Source organism: Colossoma macropomum, unplaced genomic scaffold (genome assembly GCF_904425465.1).
Source record: "Colossoma macropomum unplaced genomic scaffold, Colossoma_macropomum, whole genome shotgun sequence".
Classification (NCBI taxonomy): Eukaryota; Metazoa; Chordata; class Actinopteri; order Characiformes; family Serrasalmidae; genus Colossoma; species Colossoma macropomum.
Window position 1 is genome coordinate 4,073,251 of NW_023494787.1, and position 20,577 is coordinate 4,093,827.

Here is a 20,577-nt window from a genome sequence, read left to right on the forward strand (position 1 = left end):
CATACAATCCATACAGTCCATACAATCCATACAGTCCATACATGGAAGCTAAGCTGCAAAAACAGCCTATTTTGAATTCACTGTTTTTTGTGAGGTCACAAAAACACCACCTATTCAACCTACAGCAATTTAGCTCCACCCACTCATGCTGAAGCTATAAGGAGTGTTTCAGGCTTCAACTTGACAAAATAGCCAAGCAAATTACAAGAGATTGAACAATTTTAAATGAAAATTATCAACTAAAATGAAAATCAGCAACACAAAAAGATTTACAAAAAATATGTATTTAATTTTAATTTAATTACAAATAAAAAAACAGCATAACATATCAATAAAACATATAATAAAAACACATTAAAATGAAACAAAACAAGCAACTTAGATAATAAGTAATAAGAAAAAAAATCTAATTATTTACTAGAATAGAGCAGTAAAAGAATTGACATCAAATAAAACAGCTGCAAAAAAATAAGAATATAAAATAAATAAAAAATAATAATAACAATGAAGAATTCAAGAAAAGGAGAAAAAAAAGTTAAACTCAACTAAAACAGTTACAGTCTGTCTGAAGGTGGTTAGAGACTAAACGTGACACCAGCGAGCTGAGGAAAATGAGGAACAACACAGGGCAGCCAATCAGAACTGAGCTCATTTATGTATATTCGCTTTAAAGACAGAGTAACAAAAGCTGATGTTTAATTAAATAAGTTAATGTTTAATTAACCTCATCGAAGAAAAATCATGAAATAGAAGAAAAACAGATAGGCGGACTAAACTGCAGTGAGAATGGCTAATCACCACTGGAAATTCATTTTAGTCTTATCTTACCCAGATAGCAGAACGTTTTTGGCCGATTCTGTCTGTCCTATGTGAGTGTTGGTTGACTACGGGGTAGATGTTAGGCATGCGGGCCAGACCAGGGCCAGATCCAGGACAGCTTCATACCTTGTTTCTACATTTGTGGGACAATTCTGGTGTGAATATTATGGACCAACAGTGTAGTTGGGCCAAATTTGGGCCATGTCCTTTAGTTCTGCTCACTTTACAGTGTGCGGGCCCATCTGGGCCAAGGACCCAGCCGTATACTGGGCCAGAACAAACCAAGGATGTGGCCCGCAAGTGAGCCAGACAAATTTTGCTAACTGGGTAGGCTTCCTCTGGGTCTGGGAAAGCAGCCCAAAACAATCAATATCCGCACTTTTGCTCTCTTTCTCGATCAGCATATTTATATTTAGTCTTGGGTGATGCTCACTGGGCATTAAACAGATGCACAGTCGCAAAATGAAAAGGCTGAGTCAACAATTTCAGCACAAATATCCTCACAGGAGGCACCAGTACTAGACCCGCGCTGTTAGAACTAAAGGTCTTCGGATCCATGGTTCTAGGAAAAACCTTTGATTGGTATGTATAACCTTTAGGTTATAAATAATATATAACATATAAATAATAGAGAACATTTAGACATTACTTTAAAAAGGTTCTCCACACTCACTCATCTCCACACTGAAAAGAACCATCCACGGAAAGGTTCTTTAGTGAAAAGTGGCTCTTCTATGGCACCACTGTAAAGAACCCTTTCTGACGCCTTAATTTTAAAAGGGTGTGATGGAAATCCATAGGAGGGAAGTTCATCCACACTAGGAATGTTGATCATCTCCATAACTGTGAATGCAGCCTTTCACCAGGTTTGTTTGGGTTTATGGTGGTGAGAAGGTGGCGGACGGTGATGTTGATGGTGAAGAGCTTAACTTTGAGTCCAAATACAGCTTCAAAAGTCTCTCTACATACATCCAGCCTCTTCCCCCACAGGTCAGAAAGGTCAGACAGACCGCCAGCTGAGTCTCAATAGACTCTCTGTTCAGAGCGGAAAGCTCTCTTTACTGAGATTTATGAAGCTTTGCAAAATTAGCTTTTGCAAAGAAACATTTCTTTATGTTTTTTATGACGAATGCTGGGACTCAATGAAAAGGAAAAAAATTCCAATTATAAAGTCTAATTCGTTACCAAATCACAGTAAGGTTTAAAGATAAGTAAATAATAATTTTTCCCAACTTTCTTTTTTATAGTGTTTATACTGTTGTCGTACTTTAAGTATTTTAAAGTTAATTATTGAATTTAGTCCTTGTATATTTTATATAATATATTAATTTGCAATTTTATCTCATTGTTTCAACACGTTTACAGCCATTGAGTCTTTTTTTATACTTGTGCCACAAAACATTTTGTTGTTGTGGTTCACTTCCTTAGCCTTTGCAGGAAAAAACTGCAGATGCAACAGCCAAAATGAATGCAGTATATTTGAGTTTGCGTACGTTTATTAGCAGTACATTATTGTTTTGTATATATTAGTTGTATATCATTGTTTCTCTTTCTAGCTAGTTGTATGTTTGTTTGTTGCTTTGGTCTAGTCGTCTCCTGAGGTTGGGGCTCACTGCCCAATAGACATACAAACGAGTCAAACAGTACAGTTGTCTCACTTTGATTTTGTTTTACAGTTGGACCCTAGACCTGGCTGTAACATGGGTATATAGGCTGTATAGGCTGTGTTGGGTGTATAGGAGGCTGTGTTGGGTGTATAGGAGGCTGTGTTGGATGTATAGGAGGCTGTGTTGACCGTACAGGAGGCTGTGTTGGATGTATAGGAGGCTGTGTTGACCGTACAGGAGGCTGTGTTGGCTGTACAGGAGGATTGTGCTGGCTGTTTAGGAGGCTGTGTTGGGAGTATGAGCTGTGTTGAGTGTATAGGAGGCTGTGTTGAGTGTACAGGAGGCTGTGTTGAGTGTACAGAAGGCTGTGTTGGATGCAGAGAAGGCTGTGTTGGCTGTATAGGAGGCTGTGTTGGGTGTGTAGGAGGCCATGTTGAGTGTACAGAAGGCTGTGTTGGATGCAGAGAAGGCTGTGTTGGCTGTATAGGAGGCTGTGTTGGGTGTGTAGGAGGCGGTGTTGGATGCACAGGAGGCTGTGTCGGCTGTACAGGAGGCTGTGTTGGCTGTATAGAAGGCTGTGTTGGGTATATTGGCTGTGTTGGGTGTATTGGCTGTGTTGGGTGTGCTACCCTTGTGGGCTGTGAAGTCATAATCAGTAGTTTTACATCGATTTTCAGACATTAAAACATCAAAGCAGAGACACTCAGTGTTCACTCAGATGATTTCATGTTGTGCAGCCACAGAAAACCACAGAGCCGCTACGATTTTCTTTCTGTCCTTTTTTGTGGAGCCTGTCAGCAAAAAGTCAGACATAAAAAGCGTGGTGTCAGTCTGAATGTGTGAGCAGGCAGAACACTTTCTGCACTTTCTGAAACTCCCTCCACAGAACCGCTCTCCCTGCACCCCCCCTCCCCCGTCTGTCGCTCACTCTCTCCCCCACCTTCTGACTCTCTCTCTCTCTGTCTCTCATTCACAGTAAAGATGGCAGCTCTCCTGCTGCTGTGTGTGTGGATCTCTGTGCCGTTCTGTCTTTGTGAGAAGGCTAAGGAGAGGAGCGCGCGGCAGAGAGACGCAGAGTTCACAGACAAGGTGAGAGACACACTTTATTTCTGTTCTTTAGTCAGAATGAAAACTCTCAGTCAGACTCATTCAGAGGCGCATTAGACAAAACTCACATCACACACTGCATGACTGACCCTTACTGACTCTCACTGACTCTTACTGACTCTCACTGACTCTCTTCCTGACTATCACTGACTCTTGCTGACTCTCACTGACTCTTACTGACTCTCACTGACTCTTCCTGACTATCAATGACTCTTACTGACTCTCACTGACTCTTACTGACTCTCACTGACACTGACTGACTCTCACTGTCTCTCTTACTGACTATCACTGACTCTTACTGACTATCACTGACTCTTACTGACTCTCACTGACTCTCTTACTGACTATCACTGACTATCACTGACTCTTACTGACTCTCACTGACTCTCAACAAACTCTCACTGACACTGACTGACTCTTACTGTCCTTTACTAAATCTCATTGACTCTTACCACTATTACTGATATATTACTGACATGCTTTCTTTCTTTCTTTCTTTTTTCTTTCTTTCAGTCATTTTTTGTTCCCTGTACTTTACTTTTAATCTTTTTCTTTTTTCTTCTAATCTTTCTTTCTTTCTTTCTTTCTTTCTAATCAAATTCCTTTTTTCTTTCTTTCCTTGTTCCATTTTTTCTTCCCTTTTTTTTCACTGTTTAAAATAGTGTAAAATGTTTCTCCTTTCTTTTCTTTTTATCTTTTGTGTGAATCCTGTAATTTGATCTCAGTAGTCTGAGTGTAAATGTGAACACTGACTCTGAACTCATTCTGATTACACAGTCTGATGTATTTTAGCTGTACCACTGTGAGTGGATGATCTGCTTCACTTCTTACGGTTAAAGTTTTAGTCCAAAATCCAGTCACGCTGCAAAATTCCACATCAGAGTTTTCATTCCTTCCTCCTGTGGAGGAAAGGAGAGCGCTCAGAGAAAGGGACTATTGTCCTTCATCTCCTCCAACCATTCCAGACCAGCAAAACCACACTGTCCTTAATGTCCTGCAGTGCCCAGGAGCACCCCTGCTGGTCAGAGGGAAATATTACATGTGTAGAGAATTACAGCAGCTGCTGGTTATGGTCTGTGGACACACTGTTCTCTACAGGTCCACTCACCGGCCACTTTATCAGAAACACCTACCTTGTACTTCCACTAACTGGCCACTTTATTAGAAACACCTACCTTGGACTTCCACCACACAGTAGCCACTTTATTAGAAACACCTACCTTGTACTTCCACCACACAGTGGCCACTTTATTAGAAACACATACCTTGTACTTCCACTAACTAGCCACTTTATTAGAAACACTTCCTTATATAGGTGTACAGTTACAGACTGTTGTCCATCTGGTACTGCACAGTTTACCAGCCCCCTCTGCCCCATCCATCACTGGTCAATAGAGTGGTTTCTGATAAAGTGGCCAGAATTGTTTAAGGTGGTAAAGGTCTTTTGTTGTCACTGGAGCCTCTAACACTGAAGTGGCAATGTTTGACCTTTGCTTATAGGGTCACTTACCATGCACTCTGAAAAAACTATCCACTGCTTTTGCTTGTTTTTGATTTGTTTGTCCTTCAGTGACCTCAGTCATGTACTTTTGTCTTTTCCAATTTAAATCTTGATCTGACCAGTCAAGAATTTGCTCCCTCAACCTTCATAAAACTGTACAAACAAACCGCAGTGCATAAAGGCTCATGGGATTCTTTATGTGTGCACAATGTGTTTTTTTTTCACGGTGCTGACCATCACCCATTTGGTTTTGATTACACAAACGCCTGTGGATCAGCTGGTGGGTTCACCACGGTGGGCCACAGGAATGTTTTCTAAGGCAGATAAAAGTGTTGAAAGAGAAATAGTGAAAGATAGATGAATAATGAGAGAGAGGAAGTGTTAAAGAAACTGCTGAGTTTAGGTGCCACAGGATTTGACATTGTAATTGCTTTTAATTCATACAAAGAAGTGAGATTTAGAGTCCGTTATTCATTCAGCCTAATGAGAAACTGCAGAACAGACTCGGTTTATATCACAATACCTACATTTAGAGTCAGTTATTCATTCAGCCTAATGAGAAACTGCAGAACAGACTCAGTTTATATCACAATACCTACATTTAGAGTCGGTTATTCATTCAGCCTAATGAGAAACTGCAGAACAGACTCAGTTTATATCACAATACCTACATTTAGAGTCAGTTATTCATTCAGCCTAATGAAAAACTGCAGAACAGACTCAGTTTATATCACAATACCTACATTTAGAGTCGGTTATTCATTCAGCCTAATGAGAAACTGCAGAACAGACTCAGTTTATATCACAATACCTACATTTAGAGTCAGTTGTTCATTCAACCTAATGAGAAACTGCAGAACAGACTCAGTTTATATCACAATACCTACATTTAGAGTCAGTTATTCATTCAACCTAATGAGAAACTGTAGAACAGACTCAGTTTATATCACAATACCTACATTTAGAGTCAGTTATTCATTCAGCCTAATGAGAAACTGCAGAACAGACTCAGTTTATATCACAATACCTACATTTAGAGTCAGTTATTCATTCAGCCTAATAAGAAACTGTAGAACAGACTCGGTTTATATCACAATACCTACATTTAGAGTCAGTTATTCATTCAGCCTAATGAGAAACTGTAGCAAACAACCTTTTATTGGTGAAAATACCTACATTTAGAGTGTTGTTAGGTGTAAATGATATCTAATGTGTATACGTGTGAAAGGTGACAGTGATAGGATGGATGAGATGTAGCTTTTTTGTTATGTAATTAAGCTAAAAGTAATAATAATATTCATTGTTGGCAAATGTATTGTTGTTTTCAGCCTGTCTAGTTTTAATTAGTAACAACACCATCCACATCAGTAATATACACTCTTAAATAGGATGGCTCCTCAAAAGTTCTTTAGTAAAGATAATGTATCTATATAGAACCATACACACTCAAAGAACCATTGCTCTTAAAATCAATGGAGAATGTGTTTGAATATGATTCAATACAGAACCATTTTTAAAAAATGGTTCTGTAAAGCACTTAAAAGGGTTCTGCTATTGTTACAATGTCAAGCTTGTAACAGTAGAACAGTACATTAGGTTGAATGCGAATTTTGTCAGTAAACATTGTCCAGCCTTGCAACAGCAGCTATACTCTTAAAAATCATGGTTCTTCAAGGGTTCTTTAGTAAAGAAAATAGGCCTATGTAGGACCATGAACACTCAAAGAACCCTTTGCATGACTGAAAGGTTCTTTGCATCATCAAATGGTTCTTCAGATTGATGGAGAATGTGATGTATATGGTTGAATATAGCGTCAAAAAGAGTTCTGCTATTGTTACGATGTCAAGCTTGTAATAATAGAAGAACCCTTTTCGGTGCTCTATAGAACACTTTTCAAAAAGTCTCAATATAGGACCATCTACAGCACATTCTCCATCAATCTGAAGAACATTTCACCATGCAAAGAACACTTTTAAGCATGCAAATGGTTCTTTGAGTGTTCATGGTTCTATATAGAACCAATTACTTTACTAAAGAACCGAGAGAAAATACTCTCAACTTTTTTCCCTTATATGTTATTTTCTCATGGTCTTAACCATGTTTATTGTAGAGTTTTAGCAAATGGCCTTTTGCTGCAGAGAAGTGATAAATGTCACACTCTCACCTTGTCATCTCACTCCTTTGTTTGTTTTGACCCCTTCTTCTCACGACCTTAAGGTGATGACAATCACCCCCTTATCTCTACCCCCCTTATCTGTTATCTTCCTCCCTCACAGTTCTCAATGTACATAAGGTTCTACATGGCTCTCTGTATGTGTAAATAAACTCTAGTCAGCGCTGAAGCTCCAGTCTCCTGACTCTTCCAGCCAAATTTCTAACTTGAACCCTTGAAGAACCATCAATTTAAAGCGTGCACCAAAGAACACATTTGTGGGTGAAGCATGAAAAGATCGATTCCTCATTCTCGTAACTATATAACTTACATATTAGTTTCAAAGTTAATACTGAATAATTGATAGAAGATACTGAATAATTCATAGGAGATACTGAATAATTCATAGTAGATACTGAATAAATTGTAGTAGATACTGAATAATTCATAGTAGATACTGAAGAAATCATAGTAGATACTGAATAATTTGTAGAAGATACTGAATAATTCATAGTAGATACTGAATAATTCATAGTAGATACTGAATAATTCATAGTAGATACTGAATAATTTGCAGTAGATACTGAATAATTCATAGTAGATACTGAATAATTCATAATAGATACTGAATAATTTGTAGTAGATACTGAATAATTCATAATAGATACTGAATAATTTGTAGAAGATACTGAATAATTCTTAATAGATACTGAATAATTCGCAGTAGCTACTGAATAATTCATAGTGGATACGGAATAATTCATAGTAGATACTGAATAATTTGTAGTAGATACTGAATGATTCGCAGTGAATACTAAATAATTCTTAATAGAAGCTACTGAATAATTCATAGTAAATACTGAATAATTCATAGTAGATACTGAATAATTCATAGTAGATACTGAATAATTTGTAGTAGATACTGAATAATTCATAGTGGATACTAAATAATTCATAGTAGATACTGAATAATTTGTAGTAGATACTGAATAATTGGTAGTAGATACTGAATAATTTGTAGTAGATACTGAATAATTCATTGCAGATACTGAATAATTCGTAGTAGATACTTAATAATTCATAGTAGATACTGAATAATTGGTAGTAGATACTGAATAATTTGCAGTAGATACTGAATAATTTGTAGTAGATACTGAATAATTCATTGCAGATACTTAATAATTCGTAGTAGATACTAAATAATTCATAGTAGATACTGAATAATTGGTAGTAGATACTGAATAATTCATAGTAGATACTGAATAATTTGTAGTAGATACTGAATAATTCATTGCAGATACTTAATAATTCGTAGTAGATACTTAATGATTCATAGTAGATACTAAATAATTCATAGTGGATACTGAATAATTCCCCGTAGTTTCTGAATAATTCCCTGTAGTTTCTGAATAATTCCCTGTCGTTTCTGAATAATTCCCTGTAGTTTCTGAATAATTCCCTGTAGTTTCTGAATAATTCCCTGTCGTTTCTGAATAATTCCCTGTCGTTTCTGAATAATTCCCTGTAGTTTCTGAATAATTCCCTGTCGTTTCTGAATAATTCCCTGTCGTTTCTGAATAATTCCCTGTAGTTTCTGAATAATAAATGAGAATACTCATACTAAACATAATAAGGCTGCAGTTCAAAGGGTTAATCTAGGTTTGGTTATTGCATCAGCCTTTGCTTTCCACCCATTACAGTAACCCTAACACTGCATCTACATGCAGCTGAATGACTTCAGCAGGCACAGTGATCTGGCTGTGGTATTGAACTGGTAAAGTGAACAAGGTCTGTGAGGGTAATTTCAGACCCACAGCCGACAGGCGGGTCTGCCAGCGCGCTGCTGCATTACACACACTTTTCCATCTCTACTGTACTGAGAGAAACATATTGTCAGATACTTGGCCTGAACCAGCATACTTGCTTTCTGTCTCCAGTCACTCAGCAATGCCTAGACAAGTGTTCTTGGTGTGTATTTACATTGTATGTACTGTTTATATTTTTGAAATATTTTTGAACTGATGTTCCAGTTCTAGTGCATTTACCAGCTGCTGTTCCAGAGCAACTTGCAGTTGTTACATGTTACAGATGTCACAGATGAAGGTGAATGCAGGGTTAGGAGTCTTGCCCAAGGACTCTTATTGGTGTAGTGTGGTTTACTCAGTACATTATACCAACCACAGCATAGACTATAACCATATTTTTATGCAAGTATACTCTGACTGGATCCCTATTCCCTAAATAGTATTGTGCTATATTGTGCTGAACTATTTAGCTGTAAAAACGCAAGAATCAGTGAATTAATTCCGATACTTTCTCATTATCGGCTTGTGTCTCTGTTTACCAGTTACATTAGTTGCAAGGCTGAATTTGCCTTCTTATTCATAGCCATACACATGAGCGTGTTCAGAAAAGTGCAGGAGACAAGGAAGAAATAAAAACCTTGACTATGGTGCACAATTAATTCTTGATCCATGATTACAGTAACCACTGCATGGTGCGCAGCTTTAGGGTGTTTGTTTTTAGCTGTACTGGGCTGCTGTTTTGTTGTAGTGTTTCTCCAGAGAGTCGAGAGAGTCTGATAAGGTTTGTTTTCATTAATGTTGCTTAATAGCAACAGATTCGCAATGCACTTTGGTATATATTACACCAAGGTAGTGATCTATAGTGTTGACTACAAATTGCAAGTGCATTGTGGGATTTTGCAGTGCCCTCAAAATCACTTTCATTTTACTTTTCAAACACTAAGAGAAAAACGGCCAACATAATCAATAGTGCCCTAAAACTAATACTGGCTCTTATAAGTGACATAAGCAGCTGCTTAGGCCGTCAGGGGACCCCCTCACAACTGCTGAGTCACCATTGTGTTGTCTGAAATGCTCAAGTGAGAGGAAACAAGCAACGTGTCTCAAAAAAGAACATAAGCATCAAGAGCTGAGTTTTGCTTTTTTTTCCTTTGTGTTAATTTTTGGTCATTTGTTTCAACTTGTAGTTGGACAACAAGAAGTAGCTAATCTGGTGTCTGTCTAATGAAGCAGGTTCAGTTCAAACAGGCTTTCTGACTGAGATTTAGCTTCACAAAGATGAAGAAAAAGACACGGTTGACGAATTTTACAACTTTCGCTGTTAATCCAAGTTTAGATACTCAGGTTGTAATTAATCCATGTTTAGATATACATACATCATCTAAACCGCTTATCCTTCTGGGTCGCGGTGGGGTGCCGGAGCCTATCCCAGCTGTGATTAGGCGGAAGGCAGGATACACCCTGGACAGGTCGCCAGTCCATCACAGGGCAGACAGACAGACATGCACACACTCACTCACACCTAGGGGCAATTTAGCACGACTCAGCCTGACTGCATGTCTTTGGACTGTGGGAGGAAACCGGAGCACCCGGAGGAAACCCACGCAGACACGGGGAGAACAGGCAAACTCCACACAGAAACGACCCTGGTCATTCTTGCTGTGAGGCGACAGCGCTACCCACTGCGCCACCGTGCTGCCCCATGTTTAAATACTCAGACTGTAATTAAACCAGGTTTAGATACTCAGACTGTGATTAATCCAGGTTTAGATATTCAGTCAGTGATTAATCCAGGTTTAGATACTTAGTCTGTGATTAATCCAGGTTTAGATACTCAGTCAGTGATTAATCCAGGTTTAGATACTTAGTCTGTGATTAATCCAGGTTTAGATACTCAGTCAGTGATTAATCCAGGTTTAGATACTTAGTCTGTGATTAATCCAGGTTTAGATACTCAGTCTGTGATTCATCCAGGTTTAGATACTTAGTCTGTGATTAATCCAGGTTTAGATACTCAGTCAGTGATTAATCCAGGTTTAGATACTCAGTCTGTGATTAATCCAGGTTTAGATACTCAGTCAGTGATTAATCCAGGTTTAGATACTCAGTCTGTGATTAATCCAGGTTTAGATACTCAGTCAGTGATTAATCCAGGTTTAGATACTTAGTCTGTGATTAATTCAGGTTTAGATACTCAGACTGTGATAAATCTAGGTTTAAATACTTAGACTGTGATTAATCCAGGTTTAGATACTCAGTCAGTGATTAATCCAGGTTTAGATACTTAGTCTGTGATTAATCCAGGTTTAGATACTCAGACTGTGATTAATACAGGTTTAATAAAAAACAGGTTTAGAGTCGACCCTGTCTAACACAGAAATGGGGATCAGTTTCTTCGCTGTTGTTGGTATTTTTAAAAATCTCAAATCTTCAAAATTGTAACTTTGGTAACAAATGTTTTCAACTTTCATGTTAAAGAAATGTGGAAGCATTTCTGCCATTATGAACATTCAAACAATGGAAAGAGCAGCTGGCACGATAGTCTCCATAGAGAAAAAACCCAAATATCCTCATGATCCTGCTGAATCTCCGGAGGTCTGCACTGTGGTGGGCTGCTCTACCGGCTGTGGTGGGGGATTTTACTCCATATGATAAAACCAGCATTTTTGTGATGTCGTTATTCACCGTTTTTATCCAAACATGTAAATGACCACGAGCAGAGTGATGAAACACATCCTCCCACACGAGCTGACTCACTGTTATTCATGCTAACACGCAAAAATCTGTCAGCTACAGCCATTCAGTCAAAACATTATTACTGTGCATGAAGCATTATCTGATGCAACCCTGCTGCCATCATTGTTCACTTAGGAATAATATTTCTTTTTTTTTCTTGTTTCCTTTTTTATCTTCTTTTTTTCTTCATTTTTTCTTTTCTTCTTTTTTCAATTTTCTTTCTTCTCTTTTCCCTTTTTCCATTTCACTCCTATTTTCTATCCTTTTCTCCTTTTTCTCTTCTTCTTTTTTCTCCCCTTATCTCCAGTACAACTCATGTATGCAGGGTCCTCCTGGAATGCAGGGCAGGGATGGTAATCCGGGCGTTAACGGCATTCCGGGCACCCCAGGGATTCCAGGCCGGGACGGTATGAAGGGGGAGAAGGGCGAGTGTGTGACTGAGAGGTTTGAGGAGCCATGGAGACCGAATTTCAAACAGTGCGCCTGGAGCTCCCTCAACTACGGCATCGACCTCGGCAAAGTCGCGGTAAGATTCCTCCTCAAATACTGTGGGTGAAAAAAAACAGCTCTTTTAGTGTTTTTAACCCCTAAAGTTACAGATTATTATTATTATTATTATTCTGTAACTACTATGAATCTAATGTGTAAGTTTTGTAGTTATAAGAGTGTCCTACCATTCACTGGCCACTTTATTAGAAACACCCACCTTGTGGATCCACTCACTGGCCACTTTATTAGAAACACCTTCCCTGTGCTTCCACTCACTGGCCACTTTATTAGAAACACCTACTTTGTACTTCCACTCACTGGCCACTGTATTAGAAACACCCACCTTGTGGATCCACTCACTGGCCACTTTATTAGAAACACCTTCCCTGTGCTTCCACTAACTGGCCACTTTATTAGAAACACCTACTTTGTACTTCCACTCACTGGCCACTTTATTAGAAACATGTACCTTCTACTTCCACTCACTGGCCACTTTATTAGAAACACCTGCCTTGTACTTCCACTCACTGGCCACTTTATTAGAAACACCTACCTTGTACTTCCACTAACTGGCCACTTTATTAGAAACACCTACCTTGTACTTCCACTCACTGGCCACTTTATTAGAAACACCTACCTTATAGCTCAACTATGCAGGTGTACAGATTCAGACTGTAGTCCATCTGTTTCTGGACTGTTCATCAGACCCCTTTACCCCAATTATCATGGTCAGTTACAAAATAGAGGTTTCCAATAAAGTGGCCAGCTATAAGGGACAGGTTTCTGATAAACATACAGTGATGTTGTGTTGTTGGCTGTGTTGTAGGAGTGCACCTTCACTAAGCTGCGGTCAGACAGTGCTCTGCGAGTGCTCTTCAGCGGCTCTCTTAGGCTTAAGTGTAAGGCGGCGTGCTGCCAGCGCTGGTACTTCACCTTTAATGGGGCGGAGTGCACGGGACCTTTACCCATAGAGTCTATAATCTACCTGGACCAGGGCAGCCCCGAGCTCAACTCCTCCATCAATATACACAGGACATCTACAGGTACTGCTTATACACATACTAAATATTAATAATATACTTCATTTACATTGTGGTACATTATGACACTAAATGCATCATGAGATCTCAAATGGCATCATGATTCAGTTTGATTTGACCATTTTGACCTTGCTGGTGTTCAGTTAGAGAGTTTAGCTCAGCTGTTGATGCACAGTTTGTGTTCTCCATCCTCTAGTCCTTCATCAGCGGCCACTTTCTGACCACAGAGCCACTGCTGTCTCAACATTTTTGGGTGGCGGCCCAGGCTCTACCTAGCAGTGACACTGACAGAGTGTAAAAACCGGTCAAATGTTTTGTTGAGTAAAAAAGTTCACATCCTCTACACTGAACATGCTTCTGCACATTTTAATGCACAATTACTGTGAATTTAACAAAGTAAAACATAAAATTTGGCCACGGCAAAAGTTATGGCCCATTTTACATTTTGTGCTTTATTTTATATGTTAAACTCAGCAAATAAATAGAAATTATGCACTAAATTTAAAAAAAAAAAGTGTTTTTTCCATAGAAGATGTTATTTATACTTAAAAAATCAATAAAAGAGGGATCTGACCAGTCATATGCAAAAGTTCAAACTTTTCACCAATACAGTGGAGCTACAAAATAAATGGAGCTCATGATAAATAACAATATAATAAAATGGTGAGGTATAAGCTTTTATTACTTACTTGCTCCAGTACTAAAACTAAAGAAGCAGACATTCAAACTGACGTAGGAAAGTTTTGAAATGAAATAGAGATGAAATCGAAAGCATAAACATACAGGCATTGTGCACAGATGTGTAGAGACCATAAAGGCTGTTTGAAATCCTCAATTAAAGCTCCAGTCTATAGATTGCAGGCTTAAGCATATGCATCTCATAGATTTAAGCTTTCAGCCATAGAAAATAGCCCCTTGGCTTTATGTGTGAGCTACGAAGTCTGCAATTATGAAGCTCAGAGATGGATGTAGCTGCTAGATCTATTTGTGGCAGTGTGGTTGCGCTGCATGTGGCCTACAGTTCAACATATGCATAAAGGCTCTCAAACTCTCAGACTGCACAAGAAAATGATTCGAAAATATACTGCTTTGGAGAACATAAGCACCTGATACCCTTCAGCTGAAGGGGAATATGATTTTTTCACGTTATTTTATCATGTCAGACGATAGGCCCAACTGAATATTACAACAATTCCTGTCCATAATAGAAAAAAAATCAATGTGAAAAACATGAAAATACCAATATTTTCTATCCAAAAAAAAAACACACAGCTTTGCCATTATTGACAGAAAGTTGTAGGTATTTTTTTGCGTGTTTGTGCATCTTCATGGTGTTTTTCGGGTGCGTCCAGGCTGTAATTACACGGACACCAGGCGTAATTCTTTCTCCTTTTCTGGTCCTCCTCTGCATCACATCTCCACACTCCCTCAGCAATTAGCGGCCCACAGAGTTCATCACCACTGCGCAAATAAAAGACTGCAGAGCACAAGACAAACACAGCCACATGCACAGAGGCTGAGACGAAAGCTCTGGAGGAATAACGCTTCCAAAATGCAAGGCATGAGATTAGGTAAGATAGGATACAGTCAGAGGACAAGAATCAAATTCAAGTCAGGAAATTCAGCTCACAGGCAGATTTGTCTAAATTTGACATATAAACTCAGCTCATTTACTTAAAGCAAAAAACTCTGCTGGTTGAGATGTAAACAGAGCGGTTCAGAGTGGTTTGGAGTGAAACGCTCCGTTCTAGAGAAACTTACCGAGTCAGAACTGTTCACAGTGGTGGTGATAGGAACCAGACGTCCACCTCTAAAAGCTCCCTCACAGAAAGTTACTACATGAAATGGTTATGAATTCACTGCCTGATGACTGAGACACTGTTTTATGGTAGTTTTGAGAAGATTTTGGCCTAAAATGTGTTTACTTTTTAAATTCCAGGGTGTTGTGAGGTAAAACTTATTATTTCCCCAAACAAAACTTATTATGGTGGTTCTGGATAGTAAATAAAATGTCTATATTCGTGTTGTAGTCATGGCGACCCCTGGTTCCTATCACCACCACTGTAAAGTTTCTCTACAGTGAACCATTCTAATGTAACTGAGCATTCAAATAAAGTATGTTTGAAGTATATTTGGTAATGTCAGTTTTATTTTGCTGCACTGAACCACAGAAAATGTTGAAACACAAGCAGCTCATATTGCATCTCATGCTATGTAAAGTGGGCCCTTGTTTATTTGTAACAATATAATTAATAATAATTTAGAAAAAATTGGTAAAAAATAAAAAAATACAGAAATAAAGAATATCATTAGGTAGTTGTTTGGGGGGGACCCCCATACATAGCCTATGTGTGGGAAATACTGCAGTTTGTATAATCTCCATAGAAAAGCATTGACTAATAGAATGGGACACTCTGGCACAACTGGATATGAGCCTAAGGTCACCATGCCAAATGCCAAGTGTGGATTAGAGCCCCATTTCAGTACTTTTTAACCCCTCAAATGGTCAGAGCCCACCAGCAGGCCCAAACTTGTATTACACACTTCTATAACCTAAGAATATCTCAGCCAGTTTGCACAGAAGTCCCTGTAGTTGCTGAATAAAAAGCCTTAGTATGTAATAAGCCTGGGATTTTAAGGGGGTTAATGTGCCCTCAGCCACTTTGATTCGCCACTCAGCAGGTGCATCACACCTGTGTTGCACAAGTGGCCACTGACAGCAGAAGGTGAGGAGGGGACAGTACTCAAACAGAACCGCTAGGTGATCAAAGCCCATGAAGGCCTGACAAAAAGGCTTCAGGCCAGTTTTTCATGCACGTTGGGCCGCTTTGTGATTTTGTGATTGTGATTGTTTATGCAGTAGATTTGATTTCAGTACTGTACATGTATTTCCCTGTACACTGTATTGATTGGTGGTGTGTGTGTATCCTGCAGTGGAGGGATTGTGTGAGGGCATCACCGCCGGCCTGGTGGACGTGGGCATATGGGTGGGCACCTGTGCGGATTACCCTCGCGGCGACGCCTCCACAGGGTGGAACTCGGTGTCCAGAGTGATCATCGAGGAGCTTCCCAAATGAGCCGACCGTCTCCGTCGCCATGGCGACACAGAGGGAAACAGAAGCAGACCTGTGGAGTATTTCACAACGCAGGATGTTTCAGTAAAGCGGGACAACTTTAGGCCGCAGTGAGGATTTTTTCAGTAGGAATGTCCCTGGAATACTCTTATATTCAGTTTGGTCTTTAAAGGGACCATATTTTACATTTACGTATGTTGTATGTTTATGTACCAAAACAATTGTCATGTTTACAACACCGTCTTCCAACCCCTCTGTATCCCGGGTTGTTTTTGTTGCTGCGCCTTTAACACTTGTATATGTAAATGAGCCCTGTTATGATTGGCTGTGCCTCATTCCAAAGCAGTCCAGGCTGAAACACTACTTATAACTTCAGTGTGATGGGTGGAGCCGTACTTCTTTCAGGAAAATAGGCAGATTTATGAAAATGGACTGTTTTTTGTGACGTCACAATTTAAAATGGACTGTTTGTGCCGTGTATGGACTGTATGGACTGTGGAGTGATCGGTATGTTTTAAAATAAAATTACATCAAGTTACATTTTCCATGATATGGGCCTTTTAAAGGGATATTCCAACATTATTTCAACCTAATCTCTTTATGCCACATCTGTACTGTAGCCTCAGTCGCTACACACAACAATTTTGGTGCATTTTTCTGTACAGAGCACACTTGAAACATACTTATCACAGAAGTCAACAGGCGGCGGCTGAATCCTGAAAGTAAATGTTTATGTGAGACGTACTTTTGTAGACCGTGTTTATGAATACATCAGTCCAGGTTTGTGAATTGAGCTTTAAATCTGTTATTTTTGACATGGGACTGGATTCTTCCAGAGGGAAGGATTTATGGTAATTTGTCACCCGAGTAGTGATGCTTGATTGCCATAGATACCAGAACACCTCAAAGGAAAGCTAAAGTAACCACAACCAGAGCCGGTTTATGGGGAGCCTGGCCACATCCTGTTTCTCCCGTTATATCAAAACATGGCACCAGAGGGCGCCCACGAGTGAGTCCTCAGTGAATCGGGGTGAATGGAGCTAAATGTTAAATGTTAAAATGCTTTGTGCTGTTCGTGAATTCATTCTTCCATACGAAAATCTTTAAGCATTTTCAGACTCTGAATTTGCTCAAATGCTCCCATTTATTTTGGACTCGCACAGGAGCGCCCTCTAGCATCTGACTAGAGGTTGCACGACTTCAGATTTTTAAAAGTTGACGGTCATGTGATGAAGGTCGAATTGATGTCGGCTCATGAATAAAACCACAAGAGAAGAGAATGCCTTAACAAGCGACTTTAAAGATCTGTGACGAAGGGTTTACTATCTAATTATTAGCCATTAATAAACACATAAAAATAATAATTCACAACAACCAGTCATAATCTCATTTTAAACTATTCATAAACCATTATAAGGGTAGTGTTATTGTAAAGTGGCACTGGGGAATCTATAGAAGAGATATTCCATGGTAATTTATGGTACTGTATCAATACACATGAGGAATTCCAAAATGCAGGAGTATTGCTTTAAGTTATCTGGCTAAGTGAAAACATTCTGCTTTGTGAAATACTCCCCAGATGCCTTTTATTGGGGCCCAAAACCTCGATGGTCCATCACTGCTTCTTCAGTAAGCATCCCCACTCAGACTGAGCCAATCAAGGCTTTTAGCCTGTTCCAAATCAGTGGTTTTTAATCCCAGTTCATGCATGTTTTGTGAGTTTTCTTTGCTCTGATGTTGCTGATTCAGCCCCGTCGGTGGTTATCCAGCTCTTACTGAGATGTTTTAGAGCAGAGAAATGCAAAAACTTGCAACAATGTTGGTTTCTTATGACTAAGACTGAGAACCACTGCTTCAGCAGGTCGCTAATCTCTAGCACATTTAGCAATAACTCAGCCAAAATACTCATTTATCCACTTTCCCCTTTACTCTAAATGTAGTAGATGTTTGCTTTTTGGTTTTAACACTGAAGCTCTCAAGGCTAATATAACTTACAAGTAATGCAAGTGAATGCTCCACCAGTTAGCATGGCGCTAACACACATGACTCAAACTGTGTGAAGGTGTTCAGTGTCTCTAATAGACTTGATTATGAGGTTTCTGACCCTGTGTAACTCACTGTTATCTGGACTGAAGTACATTAGCATAGCTAAAAACAACAGCAAACCTGACTGAATTTTGTCTCTACTTGTGTCCATTTTTAGCACAATGCTAATTAGTTGGGCATTAGCTTCAATTACTTGTTAGCTACATTAGCCTCGTAGCTCCAGAGCTAAAACTAAAGAAGCAAACTTCAGACACCAAACATGTCTTGGCTGACAGACTACATTTGAGGTAAGTGGTAATGGCTTTAAACAGTTTGAGGTTCTGTGGATTGATTCATGTGCTAAAAGTGGAATTTTACCAGTTTTATTTTTAAATATTTCTGCATAATTAAGTGGTTAAGATGTAAACAGAGTCGTTCAGAGTGGTTTGGTGTGAAACGCTCTGTTCAAGTCAGAACTGTTCACAGTGGTGGTGATAGGAACCAGACGTCCACCTCTAAAAGCTCCCTCACAGAAAGTTACTACATGGTTATGAATAGATTGCCTGATGACTGAGACACTATTTTACGATAGTTTTCTGAAGTTTTTGGCCTTAAAATTTACTTTCTAAAATTCCATCCATGGTGGAAAGTTACATGCAGGGTGCTGTGAGGCAAAATAGTCCCCAAAGAAAACTTATTATATCAGATTTTCCACTATTTTCCATCATCAACATTCCATATAAACTCAGAAGACTCGTGTAGGTTCACTGGTGGTTCTGGATAGTAAATAAAATGTCTATATCTGTGTTGTAGTCATGGCGACCCCTGGTTCCTATCACCACCACTGTAAAGACATCTGAACCATTTCACTCCAAAATACTCTGAATCTCTCTGTTTACATCTCACACACTGAATTATGCAGCTAACAAATTTAGCATAATCAGTGGAAGTAGTGTTCAGTGTAAACAGACACTAAGGATTTATATTTTTAAAGCATTATATCAGTGTATTTTCCTCAAATATCATCATATCAGTACTGTTTTGGTGACTTGTTTGTAAGACTGTGGCTCTACCCCGATTATCTCTGACTACCTTTAAGCCGCTGTAGTATATTTATGTGTTCTCATTAAACCTACTACCTGTTTTTTTTCAGTTTAATAAATAAAACCATATTACCTTCACTGAACTGTCTTGGACTGGTGACTAAAACTTCCTGATGGTAAATCAGAGCCCATGAAGTGACCACATCATAAAGGAGGGTGCAGTCAGACGCTGCAGTGGAAAAAGTCCACCAGCCTGTGTGAGTAATGCTGGGAAAGTCTGGCCCAGTGAGTGGTTTCACAGCTGCTCTGTGTTCACTCTCACACACACACTCAGAGCAGGATAGACAGCAGCTTTTAAACCTACACACACACACACACACACACACACACACACACACACACACACAGATATTTAACACTATACCCACTCTCAGTCAACTACAGTATAGACCTCAGTGCTCTTATACTCTTCAAATCTGTTTATCTGGGCAGTATGTGTGTGTTACCCATAAAATGCCACACATCATGAATTACAAATAAACATAAATACAGTAAAAAAGTAACAAGAATTTCTTGTTTTCAGAAAAGTAGTTGATATCTTGAGAGCTGGTTAGAAGAACACAGGGTTTGATTCCCTACATCTACTGTGAATTATTCAGTATCTACTATGAATCATTTAGTATCTTCTATGTATTATTCAGGATAAACTAATTAAACTAATTAAACTAAACTAATTATTCAGTGTCTACTATGAATTATTTAGTATCAAGTATGCAATATTCAGTATTTATTATAATTTATTCAGTATCTACTATGAATTATTCAGTATCTATTATGAATTATTCAGTATCTACTATGAATTATTCAGTATCTACTGCAAATTATTCAGTATCTACTATGAATTATTCAGTATCTAATATGATTATTCAGTATCTACTATGAATTATTTAGTATCTGCTTTGAATTATTCAGTATCTATTATGAATTATTCGGTATCTACTGTGAAATATTTTGGTATTTACTATGAATTATTCAGTAGCTACTATGAATTATTCAGTATCTACTTTGAATTATTCATTATCCACTGTGAATTATTTAGTATCTACTATGAATTATTCAGTATCTACTGTGAATTATTCAGTATCTACTATGAATTATTCAGTATCTACTGTGAATTAT

General features: G+C 38.7%; 1 protein-coding gene across 1 annotated transcript; it reads left to right on the forward strand.

The window, feature by feature from the left end:
- Positions 1-3,407: 3,407 nt before the first annotated feature.
- cthrc1a (collagen triple helix repeat containing 1a) lies at positions 3,408-18,546 on the forward strand. Its single transcript, XM_036565916.1, has 4 exons — positions 3,408-3,515; positions 12,035-12,253; positions 13,043-13,259; positions 16,191-18,546. The coding sequence occupies exons 1-4, from the start codon at positions 3,408-3,410 to the stop codon at positions 16,331-16,333; spliced, it is 687 nt and encodes a 228-aa protein (XP_036421809.1). The 3' UTR covers positions 16,334-18,546.
- The last annotated feature ends 2,031 nt before the right edge of the window (positions 18,547-20,577 follow it).